This window comes from Zingiber officinale, chromosome 3A (genome assembly GCF_018446385.1).
Source record: "Zingiber officinale cultivar Zhangliang chromosome 3A, Zo_v1.1, whole genome shotgun sequence".
Taxonomy (NCBI): domain Eukaryota; kingdom Viridiplantae; phylum Streptophyta; class Magnoliopsida; order Zingiberales; family Zingiberaceae; genus Zingiber; species Zingiber officinale.
The window spans coordinates 140,338,533-140,354,399 of record NC_055990.1 but is presented as its reverse complement, the minus strand read 5'-3'; the positions used below and the strand labels follow the sequence as shown (position 1 = coordinate 140,354,399).

The 15,867-nt window shown below is 41.6% G+C and overlaps 1 protein-coding gene across 2 annotated transcripts; it reads left to right on the top strand.

Annotated features, from left to right (window-relative positions):
* The first annotated feature begins 3,352 nt into the window (after positions 1–3,352).
* LOC122052544 (UPF0481 protein At3g47200-like) lies at positions 3,353–5,216 on the top strand. Of its 2 annotated transcripts, none has more exons than XM_042614117.1 (2): positions 3,353–3,483; positions 3,648–5,216. In XM_042614117.1, the coding sequence occupies exon 2, from the start codon at positions 3,674–3,676 to the stop codon at positions 5,021–5,023; it is 1,350 nt and encodes a 449-aa protein (XP_042470051.1). In that variant the 5' UTR covers positions 3,353–3,483; positions 3,648–3,673; the 3' UTR covers positions 5,024–5,216. The 2 variants fall into 2 exon arrangements, with proteins under 2 accessions (XP_042470051.1, XP_042470053.1); XM_042614119.1 differs by having other exon boundaries at positions 3,390–3,505.
* The last annotated feature ends 10,651 nt before the right edge of the window (positions 5,217–15,867 follow it).

Sequence of the window (15,867 nt, the reverse complement as noted above, 5' to 3'; positions counted from 1 at the left end):
TGATGAATAGCTGATACAGGTACTAAGTTTCCAGTCAATCCACATCCTCTGATGAACGCATTTTGTCACAGCAGTGATATAAATGACTATTGAATCAATGAGCTAAATGTTCCACCATGCTTTGGAAATGTTGTCATAATGATCATTTGGTTGCCCTAATCGAAAATCTTGAATCGATGGACTTATTTGTCAAATTAGTCCAATGAAAGTTGATCATGTTTCCCCTCATCTTTTAATTGGAATGCTTCATGGGACATTGGTTCTTGATCTGGGGAGTAGCTGATGCTGTTTCCCTCACAAGTCATGAAATTTTGCTGTTTATTTGTTAAATGTTCATAAAATTGCATTTCATCCTCTCCTATTTCTTCCAATAAATTGTTGTTGTCACTTTGTTTAGATGAATTTAGCAGATTAGATAAATGAACTATTGTTAATTTGAGTTACACATTTCCTGAGTAACCATAACAATTGGTATTAGAGTGTATCTAAATGTTAGGCATTGTGAGGCATTAAAAAGGGTTATTATGTGATGGTGTGGGTACCATTGGACCTCCATGCTAGTGATTAGGATGATTTTGGACTATAAACTCCATTATGTCTTGATGGAATGTCATTTAAGTAGATCATTAAAATCCAATTTAGTTTTACATGATAACTTGTGAACGTATACAAAAATTAATCTTATGAGCTTAGATAAGTGGCCCCTAGTCTATGTCCGCTGAGTCTCATCTAAGGAAGTTGTGACATTTATCGCTTTTTTTTTAATAATAAAATTGGTTAATATCCATATTTGCCCTCGTATTTAAAAATGCCCAAGGACATAAACTATTCTTGCAAAAACAAACTTGTTAAACGCCATTTCGTATCATCTAGGACACTTGCTTGGTTGGAATTTTTATTTGCTCACCTCTACATTTATTTATTTATGCCTCAAGATCATTTTGTCAAGTATCTATGTTGTTGGCAATAATTTAGTTGAATTATTTAGGGGTGTTTAGGACTAGTTTATGGTGGGGGCAAATACATAGTAGTGTATTTTTGGCTTTGACCATGAGGTGCCTAATTCATCTTACGCTGAATGTGGGACTATTATGTTAAAAAAATGATGATTTTGATATATTTAACAAAGATTTTAAGTTATATTTAACTTTAGCTTGTGTTTATGACGTATAGATCGAGTGTGTAGAAATTTTAAATAGTGCACATAGGAGTTTAGAGAGTTCGGTGACTTAATGTGGTTGGGTAATTAGTTTGTTGGATGAGTAGACATGATAGAGTTGGTTACTTCAGTTTAGATGAGTCTAAGCGGACTTGGAAGGTGAGGGAAGAAGGATAACATGAGAAGTAAGCTTACGAAGTTGAGTACATTTAAGGTATCAAAGGTTTGACACGAGGCATTTTTTGAAATGAAAAATAAGGTAAGAAGGATGATATGTGATGCAAATGATTGAGTTTAGTACATCTGAGGTTTCAAAGACATGTCTCAAAGTATACTCTTAGGATGACCCAAGGCTTTAGTGCATTAAAGGGCCTGGAGGCCCGACACGAGGTGAACTCAAGGGCAACGAGAAGCATTGACAAAGTTGATGGACTTGGATATGATCTTTGTCTCGATCTTAATTTTCTTATTAAAAGAATAAGCTAACCTGATAAAGTAGATTAACAATAGTAGATGATACGGTGCATGATAGTGGGATTAGGGAGATGACGTGATCGGAAGTCAAGCCCTTGGGATGGCCAGAAGTCAAGCTCGCGTGACAGTCAAAAGTCAAGCTTACAGAGCGGTCAAAAGTCAGGCCTACGTGGTGGTCAAGACTCTTGCCTACATGGAGGTCAATAATCCGACCTACGTGGAGATTGAAGGGTCGAGTTATAAGATGGTCCTGGTCAAGCACAAGTGTTAATCCGAGGTGAGGCCTACACATAGAGTAAGAACTCGGAAGCAAGGATATAGGTCAGGACTTATAGCCTTGCGGCACAAGACGTAGGCACAAAAGCGTACAGGTCGGGATGTGCTAGCCAAGGATACAGGTCAGGACTTATAGTCTTGCGGTGCAGGACACATGGATCAAAACGTGTAGGTCGGGATGCGCCAGCCAAGGATACAGGTCAGGACATATAACCTGGCGGTGCAGGACACCTGGACAAAAGCGTGCAAGTCGAGATGCGCCAGCCAAGGATACAGGTTAGGACGTATAGCCTGGCGGCACAGGACACCTGGACAAAAGTGTGTAGGTCGGGATGTGACAGCCAAGGATACAAATCAGGACGTATAGCCTTGCGGCGCAGGACACAGGGATCAAAACGTGCAGGTCGGGATGTGCTAGCCAAGGATAAGGTCAGGACTTATAGCTTTGAGGCACAGGATACATGGATCAAAGCGTGCAGGTCGGGAAATACAGACCAAGGCATACAGGTCGTGACAGACGGAATTGGACGGAGGTGTACAGGTTGGGAGTCAAGATAAGTGGAATCGAACTGAGGGATACAGGTCTGGAGGAAGGATAATCAGAACTAGACTAAAGTGTACAGGTTGCTATACAACGTACGACAGGTCAGTGCTTACAAGGCAGGTCAGTAGTTCACGAGACAAGCCGTGCAGAACAGGGTTGAATATGCAGATCTAGATTTGTGATACGACAAGTACAAGTTAGCTATAGGTCTATACCCACAGGTCGGGGTTGACAAGTACGAAGACCCAATCCAGGGTTAACAGGTCGAGGCAAGCATACACTACACGACAAGCAAGTCAGAGAATCGTAACCACCCGTTAGAGAATAATCACAGCGTGTCAGAGAATATGCTAATGGTCTAGGGCGCGTTACCTCCAGATTCCTCCTTCGACCTATAAGAGGATGCCCCATGTCAATCACCGCCAGACAAGGCCTGACACCCGACATTCCTTGACACTCGTCAGACTCCAAAAATATCCACATCAGTATAAAAAGAGAAGCTTCGTCCTTACGTAGGTATGCTCACTCATCATTTTTCATACTCAATCTCTTACTTTTCGTTCTTTCTCTGTGTTTTTTGGGGAAAAAGTATCTGACTTGAGCGTCGGAGGGCCTGACCCGAGTACTTTTCCCCTGATTTCTGGTCTCTAACGACTCGGGAGCTTGTCCGAGTGTGCGCAGGGCCCTTGCTTCGTCACCACCCTCCCGTCATCCGCTCGTGTAAGTTCTCCTGACGGATGCCAGATCGACCAGGCTTCGCAGTGACTTTCCGTCAATACCAGCAATAGCGCAGCCTGTCATCATCCAACTCAGCTTCCGAACGGGATCAGTAGACATAATTTAACGATCGTCGTAATTACATCAACGATGATAAGTCAACGAACTGATTGTCCAGATCTGGATCTGGATCTGTGTATTATGGAAGTCAATGCAGCTACATTTCCCAAGTCTGATACCCTCCCATCCTCCTCATCCTTCTCTTCCAAGCAGCGAGCGAGGCAGGTTGCCGAAGCGAAGCGAAGCGATCTAGGTTGAAGCTAACTGCCCTACTGGTTACTTAATCATCCTTGTTTGCTTTGCCTTCTTTTAGTTCTTCTTCTTCTTAATCGTCTCTTTTCTCTTCTTTTCTATATTTTGTTAGTTAATTTTGCATATTCATATGCGCGAGCTATTTAAATTTGCTTAATTTCTTAGAATCAAAGGTTGTCTAACTTTAAGAGATGGAAAATGAGTCTATCCCGTCCCCCGAACGCGGAGATGTGCATCTCTTGGTGAGTTTTTTCGAGGAGAAACTGAGGCGGGTCTCAGATATACCGAAGAAAGGCATGCAGGCGACTATCTTTCGAGTTCCTGAGAACATCCGCAGAACCAACGTCGATTCTTTTGAACCAAAGATGGTTTCCCTCGGCCCCTACCACCATGGAAAGCAACTCTTTCGAGCAACGGATGAAAGAATCAAATTGCCCTATGCCTCCAACTTTTTCAGGCGCTGCGCGGACGTGGATATAGTGCATCGCATTGTCGAGCGATTCAAGGACTGGGAAGCGGATTTACGCTGTGCCTACTCGGAGCAGATCAGCATGGCCAGCAATGACTTCGTGGCGATGTTGATGCTCGACTGCGCTTTCATAACTGAGTTTCTACGGGAGCAATCCGCGTGTACTAGAACTGACAAGGAAGAGTACTCGTGGAAGTGGGCAGCTCCATCGATTGTCAACGATATGTTGGTCGTCGAAAACCAGCTCCCTCTTCGTCCACTTCTTTATCTCCTGAATGAGGGCACGGATGATTTGCTTCACCATCGTCCCTTAAGCTTAATGGAACTCTTCTTGCGTCCTCTCATGTGGCAAATTCACCGAAACCTCTCTCCGACCTCGGACTTGACCTCGGACTTCAGTAGCTTCCAAACGAGTGCACATTTGCTCCATCTTTTCCATTCAAGTCTTGTCAGCAAGCTGCGGGACAAGGCAAGCCCCCTTATCACCGTCTTATCTTCCTTCCCCAGTGCAGAGATGCTCCAAGCAATGAGAATACTATTTGCAAATAAGACCAATGGCAGTAACTTCATGGACATCACTTTCGACGCAAGCAAGAGATCCATGGAGATTCCTCAACTCCTCATCAACGATGACAACATCTCCCTCCTCCGGAACCTCATCGCTTTCGAGCAGCAATGCCATGTGGTCGACAATTACGCCTCCACTTACGTTTGGTTCATGGACTGCTTGATAAACACCTACAAGGACGTGGCGGTGCTCCGGAAGCATAACATCATCGTCAGCCGCCTGCACAGTGATGAAGAAGTGGCTCACATATTCAACCAGCTCCGAAGGACGAATGCCCCTGTCGTCGACTTCGACAATTTCTATCTTGCAGAGGTAATGGACGATGTGGAGAGCCACTGCAGAAACAGGACCAACAAATTTTGGGCGCTATGGAATTTATCGTGGTTGAGGCAAAACTATTTCACGAATCGGTGGGTGACGATCGCTGTCACTGCAGCTGTTTTCTTCAACCTGCTCACTTTGGTGCAAACGGTATATGCTGTTCTCAGTTACGCCAAGCAGTGACATTTGCTTCAACTGAATGGTAATAGGTCTAGAGTCGGTGTGTGACTTTGTTCTATCTTAAGACTCCACTTTGTTTTAAGGGGTATAAACCTAGTGAAAGTGGGATCACTGGCTTAATTTACTCAACTGAAGATTGAGGTCAGCTAATTAGACAATGTTGTCATTGGTTTGAAATTGCTTTGCACAAGTTAAATCGCTCGAGTCCATCTCCTTGATTAAACAACCAATAAAAAAAATTGCAGGCGCCATTTTGATTTATTTATTATTATTTTTTTAGAAGGGACTGCAAAACTGAACCATCCATCTCGCACACGGATAAACAAATATATACTGTTAACTCTGTTATTAGCATTGCAATTTCAATATTTTTTTAAGAAAAAAGGGCTATATGAAAGGATGTGAATCCAAATTTTGTTTTGATTGTACATAAATTTGGCAAACTTCATGCACAGCTCATGCTCCCCAGAGTTTTTACAGAGGGATGACGATGAAACTAGAGGATTAACTTGGTAAAGTGACCCCTGAATATACTTAAACGAGTAACACGTACATTTTAAAATGATTAAGAGGATCTAGCACACATGTTTAAAATTCAATGAATGAGAAGCCCTAGCGTGTTTAGGCAGTTTAGGATCCATTTAAACATCTTAACAATTTGGCACACAATATTGAATAAACCCTCACTTTTTTTTTAGTAATTAGCACTAGGATATATGGTGAAGTGGTCGCAATGGACGGCCAACTAGATCCTTAAATGTTTGAAAAACTAAAAAGAGTCTACCGCTACGCCATTGCTCCAACACTCACTTTTGAAGCATGTAAAAATGGACAAGAGCACATGAAAGGGGGCTCGCAAGAAGTATTGAAGACCTACTACCTTGCTCTACTGTGTTCACCACAGCTGATAGACACTTTGGATATGTAATCTCTACTTCACCTTAGGTCACTTATCCCTTTCCACCGCAACCAGATTTAGCCCAAACTGCCTTACCACATGCGCAACACAATTCGCCGCAAAGTTAGTGTCAAGGTTAAATTGCACCCATCCACCTTGGACAATCAGGACAATTTGCTCATCGTTTAACAAAACGCAACTGGACTCTTGATTGATTAATCAAATCCAACTAGAAACTTTACCCATTGCAACCGAAGGCCTACTTCAGACGAACTAAATGTTAGGACCAAAAGTAGTTAGAGGGGGGTGGGGGGGGGGGGGGTGAATAGCTCGTCGCGTTCTCTCGGTGCTTGGCGTTGCTCGTTTCTTCAAGAATATGCAGCGGAAAATACAGAAACAAACACACAACGCTAACACGGTTGATTTTACTTGGTATCCACCTCACAAGAGGTGACTAATCCAAGGATCCACACCAACACACACACCCTCCACTAAATCAAACTCTCCTTTATGGTAACTACCAAGGGCGGAGAAGCCGTACAAGACTCAATACAAGAAGAGAGGAAAAGGATACAAGAAATACAAGCTTACAAGCTTACAATGAGTATAAACCCTAACCCTAGCTTCTCTTCTTGGCTTTGATCCGCCTCTTGACTTGGAAAACTTCCAAGATCCTTCAAGAACTGGCGATCTGAGCTTTGTGAGGCTAGGTGGCGAGAAATCGGAGTGAATCGGAGAAGAGATGCAGAAGGAATGAGCGCTGCGGCCTTTATCGACGCCAGCGGTCGGATCCCGATCGATTGAATTATCCCAATCGATCGGGAGGCTTTGGATCGATCCACGGATCGATCCGAGCGTCTGTGCTCGAAAGCGCTGGATCGATCCACGGATCGATCCAGCGCTTATCGCGCGTCCCAATCGATCCAGCGATCGATTGGAACATCTGGATCGATCCACGGATCGATCCGAGGCTCTGCTTAGAGAACGCTGGATCGATCCAGCGATCGATCCAGCAATCGATCCACTGATCGATCCAACACTTGGTTTTTGCCCAAAACCAAGTTCCAAGCCTCTCAAACCAACATCCGGTCAACCTTGACCTGTTGGTACATCATGCCTAGCATCTGGTCACTCCTTTGACCTGCTAGGACTTCCCACCAAGTGTCTGGTCAATCCCTTTGACCCACTTAGACTTTTCTATTCATGCCAATTATCTGGTCACTCCCTTGACCTACTTGGACTTCCATCAGATGTCTGGTCAATCCCTTTGACCTATCTGTATTTCCTCGTGCCAAGTATCCAGTCAATCCTTTGACCTACTTGGACTTCCCAACACCAGATGTCCGATCATCCTTGATCCATCTGGATTTTTCCTTGCCTGGCTTCACTTACCAGGACTTTCACCTAGCTTCACTCACTAGGGTTTTCCATCTGCCTAGCTTCACTCACTAGGGCTTTCACCTGGCTTCACTCACCAGGACTTTCACCTAGCTTCACTCACTAGGGTTTTCCTTCTGCCTGGCTTCACTCACCAGGACTTTCACCTAGCTTCACTCACTAGGGTTTTCACCTGGTTTCACTCACCAGGACTTTCACCTAGCTTCACTCACTAGGACTGCCCTGTCAAGTATCCGGTCAGCCTTGACCTACTTGACTCTTCTTCAATCAATTTCTTATTGTCAAACATCTAAACTCAAACCAAGACTCAGCTTGGTCACCCAGGTCAACCTTGACCTGAGGGATGTTGCACCAACAATCTCCCCCTTTTTGATGTTTGACAATACCACAATAACACTTACAATACCACATGTAAGTTAGGCTAATCCTATAGCCTCAATCTTCATGCCACTAGGTAATGAACATATAAATTAAGCTCTTCATTCTCCCCCAACGAGGGCACACTCCCTCTAGGTAATGAAAGCCTAACTTACACCCATTCATAGGTCCTTTCATTCTCCCCCTATTGGCACACATCAACCCATCTTTGGGCACACATCAACCCATGCCCCAATTTTGGGTACACATCAACAAATCCATTTGTTGACGACTCTCCCCCTGAAGAGTTACTCATCATTGTTCACAACATCACTTGTTGTGATCAACACGATAATGAAGGTCCCATACCCTTCATTTATCCTTAACTTCTCCCTCAATGTAGACAAATACCCAACCTTGAGCATTATCTAACCACTTGAGTTCCCACTTGAAATAATGAGGATATCCACTCCCCATTTTAAGTTCAAAAGCTCATACATGAGCATTTTCTTTAAAGAAGGTTAACCACCTTTCAAGGTTCATGAAAAGAAATTTTTCATGTCTTTAAAGAGTCCCTCCCCCTAAAGACATGGTGGTAACTTCTGTCATTGCACCAACAATGACTTGGAATTCCTAAACCTTTAGGAAACCCAAATTTAGAAGTTTTGAGGTTCAAATATTCAAAATTTGAAACAACCTCAACCTAAACTTCTACTTAGTCTTCGTTAACCAATCCATCCTTGTTGTCAACATGAAAACACCCTTTGTATGTATACAAATGTATTTTAGGGGTTTGGAATGGTTACCTAGACTCAAAGAGGTTCAAAGATGCTGAAATCAAGCCTTCCCAGCCAAAATCAGCAACTTGGATCGATTGGAGTTGGGTTCCAATCGATTGAACCTTTCTGAATCGATCCACTGATCGATTCAGACTACATGGATCGATTGGCTGATCGATCCAGCGAGCTTCTGCTCGCGGGAGACTTGCCTTCTGAATCGATCCACGGATCGATTCGGGCACTCCAATCGATCCATGGATCGATCGGAGCTCTGATAGTTGCTGAAATTCCATTTCAGTCAACTTCAGAAACCCCTAGAAAATTCTACAAAAATCCAAAAATCATGAAATTTCGTGTAGACATTATTTAGGGCATACTTAATCATGGAAAAATAGCTTTCTATGAAAATACATCATATTTTCAAAGATTGACACAAAATTGAAAACTTGCAAAAACTTTAGTGTTTTTCTTCAAGTTTGTGTCTAACTATTCAATGGTGATTACTATCAAAAGATAGCCTTCACCAAGGTTTTCCAAAAACATTTTAAAAATATTTTCAAAACCAATATCCCATCATGTTCCTTGGGCATAATGCACATGACTTGTACATTAGCTTTCCCAATGATGGGAAAACACATAACTATGTGTTTTGATGAACCTAAAACTCAAAAGAATGCACTAAATCAACATCTTGAGCTTTGTTCATCATCCTAACATCTCACTTGTATCTAATGTGCACTAATCACATACAAGTCACCTTATAGTCTTTGTGAGATGTAGATTTTGATTTTTGCCCTAATCTAGGGATCATGCATATCTATCTAGGCATTTTAGAAATATTAGACATCCACCTAGGATGTCACTTGTCAATAAGTGTTGTTAAATGCCATTTGTCCTTAATTACAAGGAATTAAACTTAATGCATGATTATGTTATGACATACATCAAAAGAAAATAATTTTCAAAAGAAAATATCCTATTACTACATGATGTATGAATGTCATGACATGTTATTTTTGGATTTTTCATAATAAAACATGAATGCAAAACTAGACATGATGTCATGGCATATGATGGGCAAACAATCATGGCAAGATTTAGCATAAATAAAATATACCTAGATTAACTATCTAAGTATCCTTAAAGTCTTAGCTAAACTTACAACTTAAACCTAGATTGCCCTAAAGTGCTACAAGAGAATGCCAAAGCCTAAATTGACATTTCTAATTTCCTTGATTTAATGTATGCCAATTGAAAATAAACATGTCCTCAAATGTTTGCATATTCCATTTTCCCACAAGAGTAGCACTTTTAAATTAAGGTCCGGATTGCCTTAAATTGCCTGAGAACATACCAAAATCCCAACTTGATAGTTCTTAAGGTTTTCCCAATTTGTGCCATTTTAAGATAAAATCAATTTTTCACCATTAGACACATTTTACTCTTTCAAGGAGTAATCAATAATTCCATTTCATTTTCAAAGGTTAACTAAAACCTTGAAAATGCTCCTTGAGTGTCAATTTCCTCAAAGTTGGGTTAACTACCCTTCTAATCGGAGTTGACACTCTCTAACCCATCTATGGGGTAGAGAAGATGCTCCTAGGAACCCAACACCTATTGGTGCTCCTTGGATGCTCTAGGTACTCACTAGGGATAACTTCCCTAGATACCTTCCTAGTGACCTTGTTGGGCTTCTTAGAAGCCTTGGTCACATTTTCTAGGTCAACTCTAGGGATAGCTTCCCTTGTAACCTTCTTTGTGACTTTCTTAGACTTCTTAGAAGTCTTAGTCACTTTGGTTGCAAAGATACTCTTAGGGATGACTTCCCTAGTATTCTTGGCTTGACCACTAGACCTAGGGTTTGTTCCATAACTATATGGAACTCTATGGTAAGAGGGCACATCCTTCTTAGCCTTTGGTTTGTATCCCAAACCTCTATGGCCATTAGATGACCTTTGTGCTCCTAGACCTAGGCTATGCTCATTTTGCCCTTTTAGGATATTTTCCATCCTTTTTAGGGTCCTTTCCATTTTATCAAGCCTTGACCTCAAGACTTGATTTTCTATCACTAAGTCCTTAGTTTTAGATTTTTCATTTGATTCATGAGCATATTTGTTCTTGGGCTTGTATCTAAAATCTTTAGAGTTATTGCCCAAGTGTCTATCTACCTTCCTAACCTTAGGTTGGGTAGTTTTGGCATGTAGGGCCACATGCTTTTCCTTAAAGCCCTCATGCTTTCTATTCTTATGGTAAATTGCATTAAAATGATAAAAGTTAGAACTATCATGCTTTTCACCATAATGTAAGGGGGTAGGCTCAATAAATGTTACCTTCTTCTTTACCTTGGAGGCTCCCCCTTGACGAATGCCTCCTTGAGCCTTGACCATCTTCTTCCCCTTGGGGCATTGACTTCGGTAATGCCCTTTTTGATTGCAAGAGAAGCACACAATGTGCTCCTTGCTCTTCTTTGTTCCGGGGATGGTCTCCTTGGGCTTCGCCTTGCCCTTTTGTGCCACTTGGCCCTTCTTCTTGGCCAATTTAGGGCACTTGCTCTTGTAGTGCCCATGTTCCCTACACTCAAAGCATATAATATGATTTTTATTTTTAATTGAAATATTTATACCTTTGCTTGTAGGGGTGGCATCTTTCCCTTTGGATCCGGAGGTAGAAGCTTCCTCTTGATCCGATCTTGATTCTCCTCCATTTGATTTTTCTTGACTCGTGGAGGTAGAAGCTTCTCCTTCTTCTTGATCCGGCATCACCAAGGATTGCTCCCCCTCAATCCTAGAGGTGGAGGCTTCATCATCTTGAATATGAAACAAGGAGTATGCTCCCTCCTTGTTCCCTTCGTTGTATTCCCTTGAGGATGAAGCTTCTTGGATTTCTTCTTCTTCGGAGGTTGAGCATCTCTCAACCTCGGAGTCCTCCTCTTGGTCTTGATCCAATGAGTCGCCCTCTTTGGATTCTCCTTGATTTGGTACAGTGGAGGGGATCTCATGCATTCTTGCCAATTTGCTCCAAAGCTCCTTGGCATCATCAAACTCTCCAATTTGTTCCAAGATGTTGCTTGGCAATAAATTGACCAAAAGCTTGGTCACTTTGTCATTGGCCTCACATCTTTGGATTTGGTCTTTGCTCCACTTGCTCCTTTTGAGTACTTTGCCCTTGGAATTTGTGGGAGCCTTGAAGCCTTCCATTAGAGCAAACCATTGCTCTATCTCCATCATAAGAAAATTTTCGATTCTTGATTTCCAAGAATCGAAACTCGTAGAAGTGTATGGTGGAGCCACCCTTGTGTCAAATCCAAGTCCATCTTGGAATTGCATCTTGAAGTTGAGCCTTTTTAAGTCTTGAACTTGAAGAATTTGCTCCAACTTCTTCACCCTCTAGCTTTTCTTGTTATACTTGACCCTTCCGGCGATGATTCCGGTGAAGAGCGGCCTTGCTCTGATACCACTTGTTAGGACCAAAAGTAGCTAGAGGGGAGGGGGGGTGAATAGCTCGTCGCGTTCTCTCGGTGCTTGGCGTTGCTCGTTTCTTCAAGAATATGCAGCGGAAAATACAGAAACAAACACACAACGCTAACACGGTTGGTTCTACTTGGTATCCACCTCACAAAAGGTGACTAATCCAAGGATCCACACCAACACACACACCCTCCACTAAATCAAACTCTCCTTTATGGTAACTACCAAGGGCGGAGAAGCCCTACAAGACTCAATACAAGAAGAGAGGGAAAGGATACAAGAAATACAAGCTTACAAGCTTACAATGAGTATAAACCCTAACCCTAGCTTCTCTTCTTGGCTTTGATCCACCTCTTGACTTGAAAAACTTCCAAGATCCTTCAAGAACTGGCGATCTGAGCTTTGTGAGTGCTGTGGAGGAGCTGGCGAGAAATCTGGAGTGAATCGGAGAAGAGATGCCGAAGGAAATGAATGCCTGCGGCCTTTATCGACGCCAACGATCGGATCCCGATCGATTCGAATATTCCCAATCGATCGGGGAGGCTTTGGATCGATCCACGGATCGATCTAGAGCGCCTCTGTGCTATGGAAAAGCGCCTGGATCGATCCACGGATCGATCCAGCGCTTATCGCGCGAAGCAGCCGCGTCCCAATCGATCCACTGATCGATTGGAACATCTGGATCGATCCACGGATCGATCCAGAGGCTCTCTGTTCGCTTAGGAGAAGCCTGGATCGATCCACTGATCGATCCAGCTCCTGGATCGATCCACTGATCGATCCAACACTTGGTTTTTGCCCAAAACCAAGTTCCAAGCCTCTCAAACCAACATCCGGTCAACCTTGACCTGTTGGTACATCATGCCTAGCATCTGGTCACTCCTTTGATCTGCTAGGACTTCCCACCAAGTGTCTGGTCAATCCCTTTGACCCACTTAGACTTTTCTATTCATGCCAATTATCTGGTCACTCCCTTGACCTACTTGGACTTCCATCAGATGTCTGGTTAATCCCTTTGACCTATCTGTATTTCCTCGTGCCAAGTATCCAGTCAATCCTTTGACCTACTTGGACTTCCCAACACCAGATGTCCGATCATCCTTGATCCATCTGGATTTTTCCTTGCCTGGCTTCACTTACCAGGACTTTCACCTAGCTTCACTCACTAGGGTTTTCCATCTGCCTAGCTTCACTCACTAGGGCTTTCACCTGGTTTCACTCACCAGGACTTTCACCTAGCTTCACTCACTAGGGTTTTCCTTCTGCCTGGCTTCACTCACCAGGACTTTCACCTAGCTTCACTCACTAGGGTTTTCACCTGGTTTCACTCACCAGGACTTTCACCTAGCTTCACTCACTAGGACTTCCCTGTCAAGTATCCGGTCAGCCTTGACCTACTTGACTCTTCTTCAATCAATTTCTTATTGTCAAACATCTAAACTCAAACCAAAACTCAGCTTGGTCACCCAGGTCAACCTTGACCTGAGGGATGTTGCACCAACACTAAACCCATTGCTCCACTCAAATTGGCTGAACTCCTATCAACTTAATCTCTTCGTTAGCCAATTTCTCCCATGCCTAAGCTAGAGTTTTATAGCAACAATAACTCAACCTTGACACTATCCGCCACTGTTTTATGCTCGAAGTTAACCTAGGTTATACTTTTCAACCACCTTAATCCACCTTTCTATTGATATTTTATCTAATAGGTATATGGATCTTCGGTGTTGAGATTCAACAGTTGGGTCCGATTAGTCATCTCAACGATGAGTCGATGACTCTAACTGGTGGGGTATGTCGATGTGGACATTGTCCAATTTATACTCTTGACATCCCTTTTCGGTAATCGAAGTATTCCTTCGGGTAAGAGACATACCCTTCTTGGTATCATCGTTACCGACCTAATCTAGTCAGTTGTTGAGTTATCCCTTCGGATATCGACACAACCCTTTTGGGTAAACTTATTCCCGAGGATAAGAGTATTAAGGTACGAGATGAAAGCTAGACCTTCTTTCCTTAAGATGATATTGCCCCACCCAGGTGCTTACGATTTATTGGCAATCATCTCCCAAGATACAATAACTTGCATCTCGAAATAGGAGTACTCTAAATTTCGAGCCCTGTCAAACTTTCGAAGTCGTGAAACTCTTAAGAGATGAGAGAGAGAAGAGAACTCAAGAGGAGAATTCACAACTTGAGAATTGAGTGAGTTGAGTGGAAAGAATGTGATTTATTTTATAGGAATAAAGGGTTACTTCCAAGAGGTAAAAGGTTTTTTCCAAAAGATAAAAGGATATGAGATATATCTATTTCTTTAAATCTTTTCATTATGATTAATTTAATTAATTAATGAATTTGATTAACTATTTACTTAATTTATTATAAAATATTAATTAATCAGTTAATTAATATCATAATGATTAATCTTTTAATCAATCAATCAATTAATCAATGAAATTAATTATAATTTCATACCCCCTCAATGGTTCCACATACTTGAGTTAGCGTTCATCTATGAATTCAACTCGTATGTGAGTCAAACTTCCGTTTGATCATATCGGACCAACCCTTCATTAGACATTAATTTCTCATTCATTCAAGAAATTGGTTTACGATGGTCTACTGGCGAAATAGCCATCTTATCCCTATTAGTTTATTATTTACCAAAACTAATTTCCCAACAATCCTCCACATGATTGAAAATTATGGATAAGTTTCAAGTCTCAAACAAGAGTTTCATCATAAGACTATTGCATCAGGAGAGATAGTTTGTGACTTTGAATTTTCCGTAGTGGAGTATGATCAGATTTACTTGGCTGCCCAATGAACTATGTCTTGAATTGTTCAGCCGTTGGTGTAAACCAAGATAATCATATCCACACAATAGCCCCTAGGCTTTTACCGGTTCTCTATCGTATTCAGTTTGGCCATGGACAAAGCTTGGGATTCATACTTATATAGGTGATCTTCTATTAAGAGTATCCTGCAATACCCTATTATACCCTTTACGATATAATATAGGAATCATTAAGAACTTTTGTTCATCATTTACTCATTTTATAGGTTGCACCTTTTGTGTCCAAGAATGAGTTGGAGTAATTACTCCTAGGTGCCTCAAATCTTGTACCTTAGTTGTCCCTTTTGAACCATGATCTTGGGATCTCCAGTCAACATGGTTGAGTTACCACTACTTGATTTAAATGTTGAGTTTTAGACTCATTCCCCTAGACATGCAGTATAATTGATCTCTTGGTAGGCCTAGCGGATCCACACAATTCTCCATATTCAATGGAGATTTTATCACTAGAGATCTACTTCTTTAATGGTATTAAGTTATTTCAAAATTTACCATTTTACACTAATGCCCTTCTCCTAATTTCTTAGATATCATAATGTATTAATGCCTTATAGAGATTTTTCATTTCTATTTCATTGGGGGTTGTGGTTTACCAAGAGGACAATTTCCCTCCATAATTTTCAGGATAATCCCAAAATTTATCAACATAACTTTTATCATCTTTTCAATGTTTAAGCCACCATTGTTGAATTGAGGTGAATATGATATAGTCGATTATTGAATGTTGCTCTTCCTTAAGCAACATTCCTTGAGCAATATCCTGCATTCTCTCCCTCAATCACCATGGATGATCTTGCTCAGTTGATTTTTCTAACTACATTTTTAGTGTTTTATAAAACACTTCAAGAACCTCAATCTTGATGAAAAGTAAGTCTCCATAACTCTGATTTCACCGAGTTAAAACTGTAGTTGTCTAATTAGGATGATGATCACGATTATACTTGTTGTCAAAAAGTGCTCAATATAGAAAGTATACATCACTTGGTCTTCCAATTTCACTGAGCTAGAGCTATGATCATCTAATTGAAGTGTTGACCAAGATTGACTCAAGTGGTATACATCCCTTTGTCTTCCAATCTCATCGAGCCAAA

Excerpts from the sequence above, each read along its gene's own strand:
- LOC122052544 (XM_042614117.1), top strand. The coding sequence starts at position 3,674 with ATGGAAAATGAGTCTATCCCGTCCCCCGAACGCGGAGATGTGCATCTC.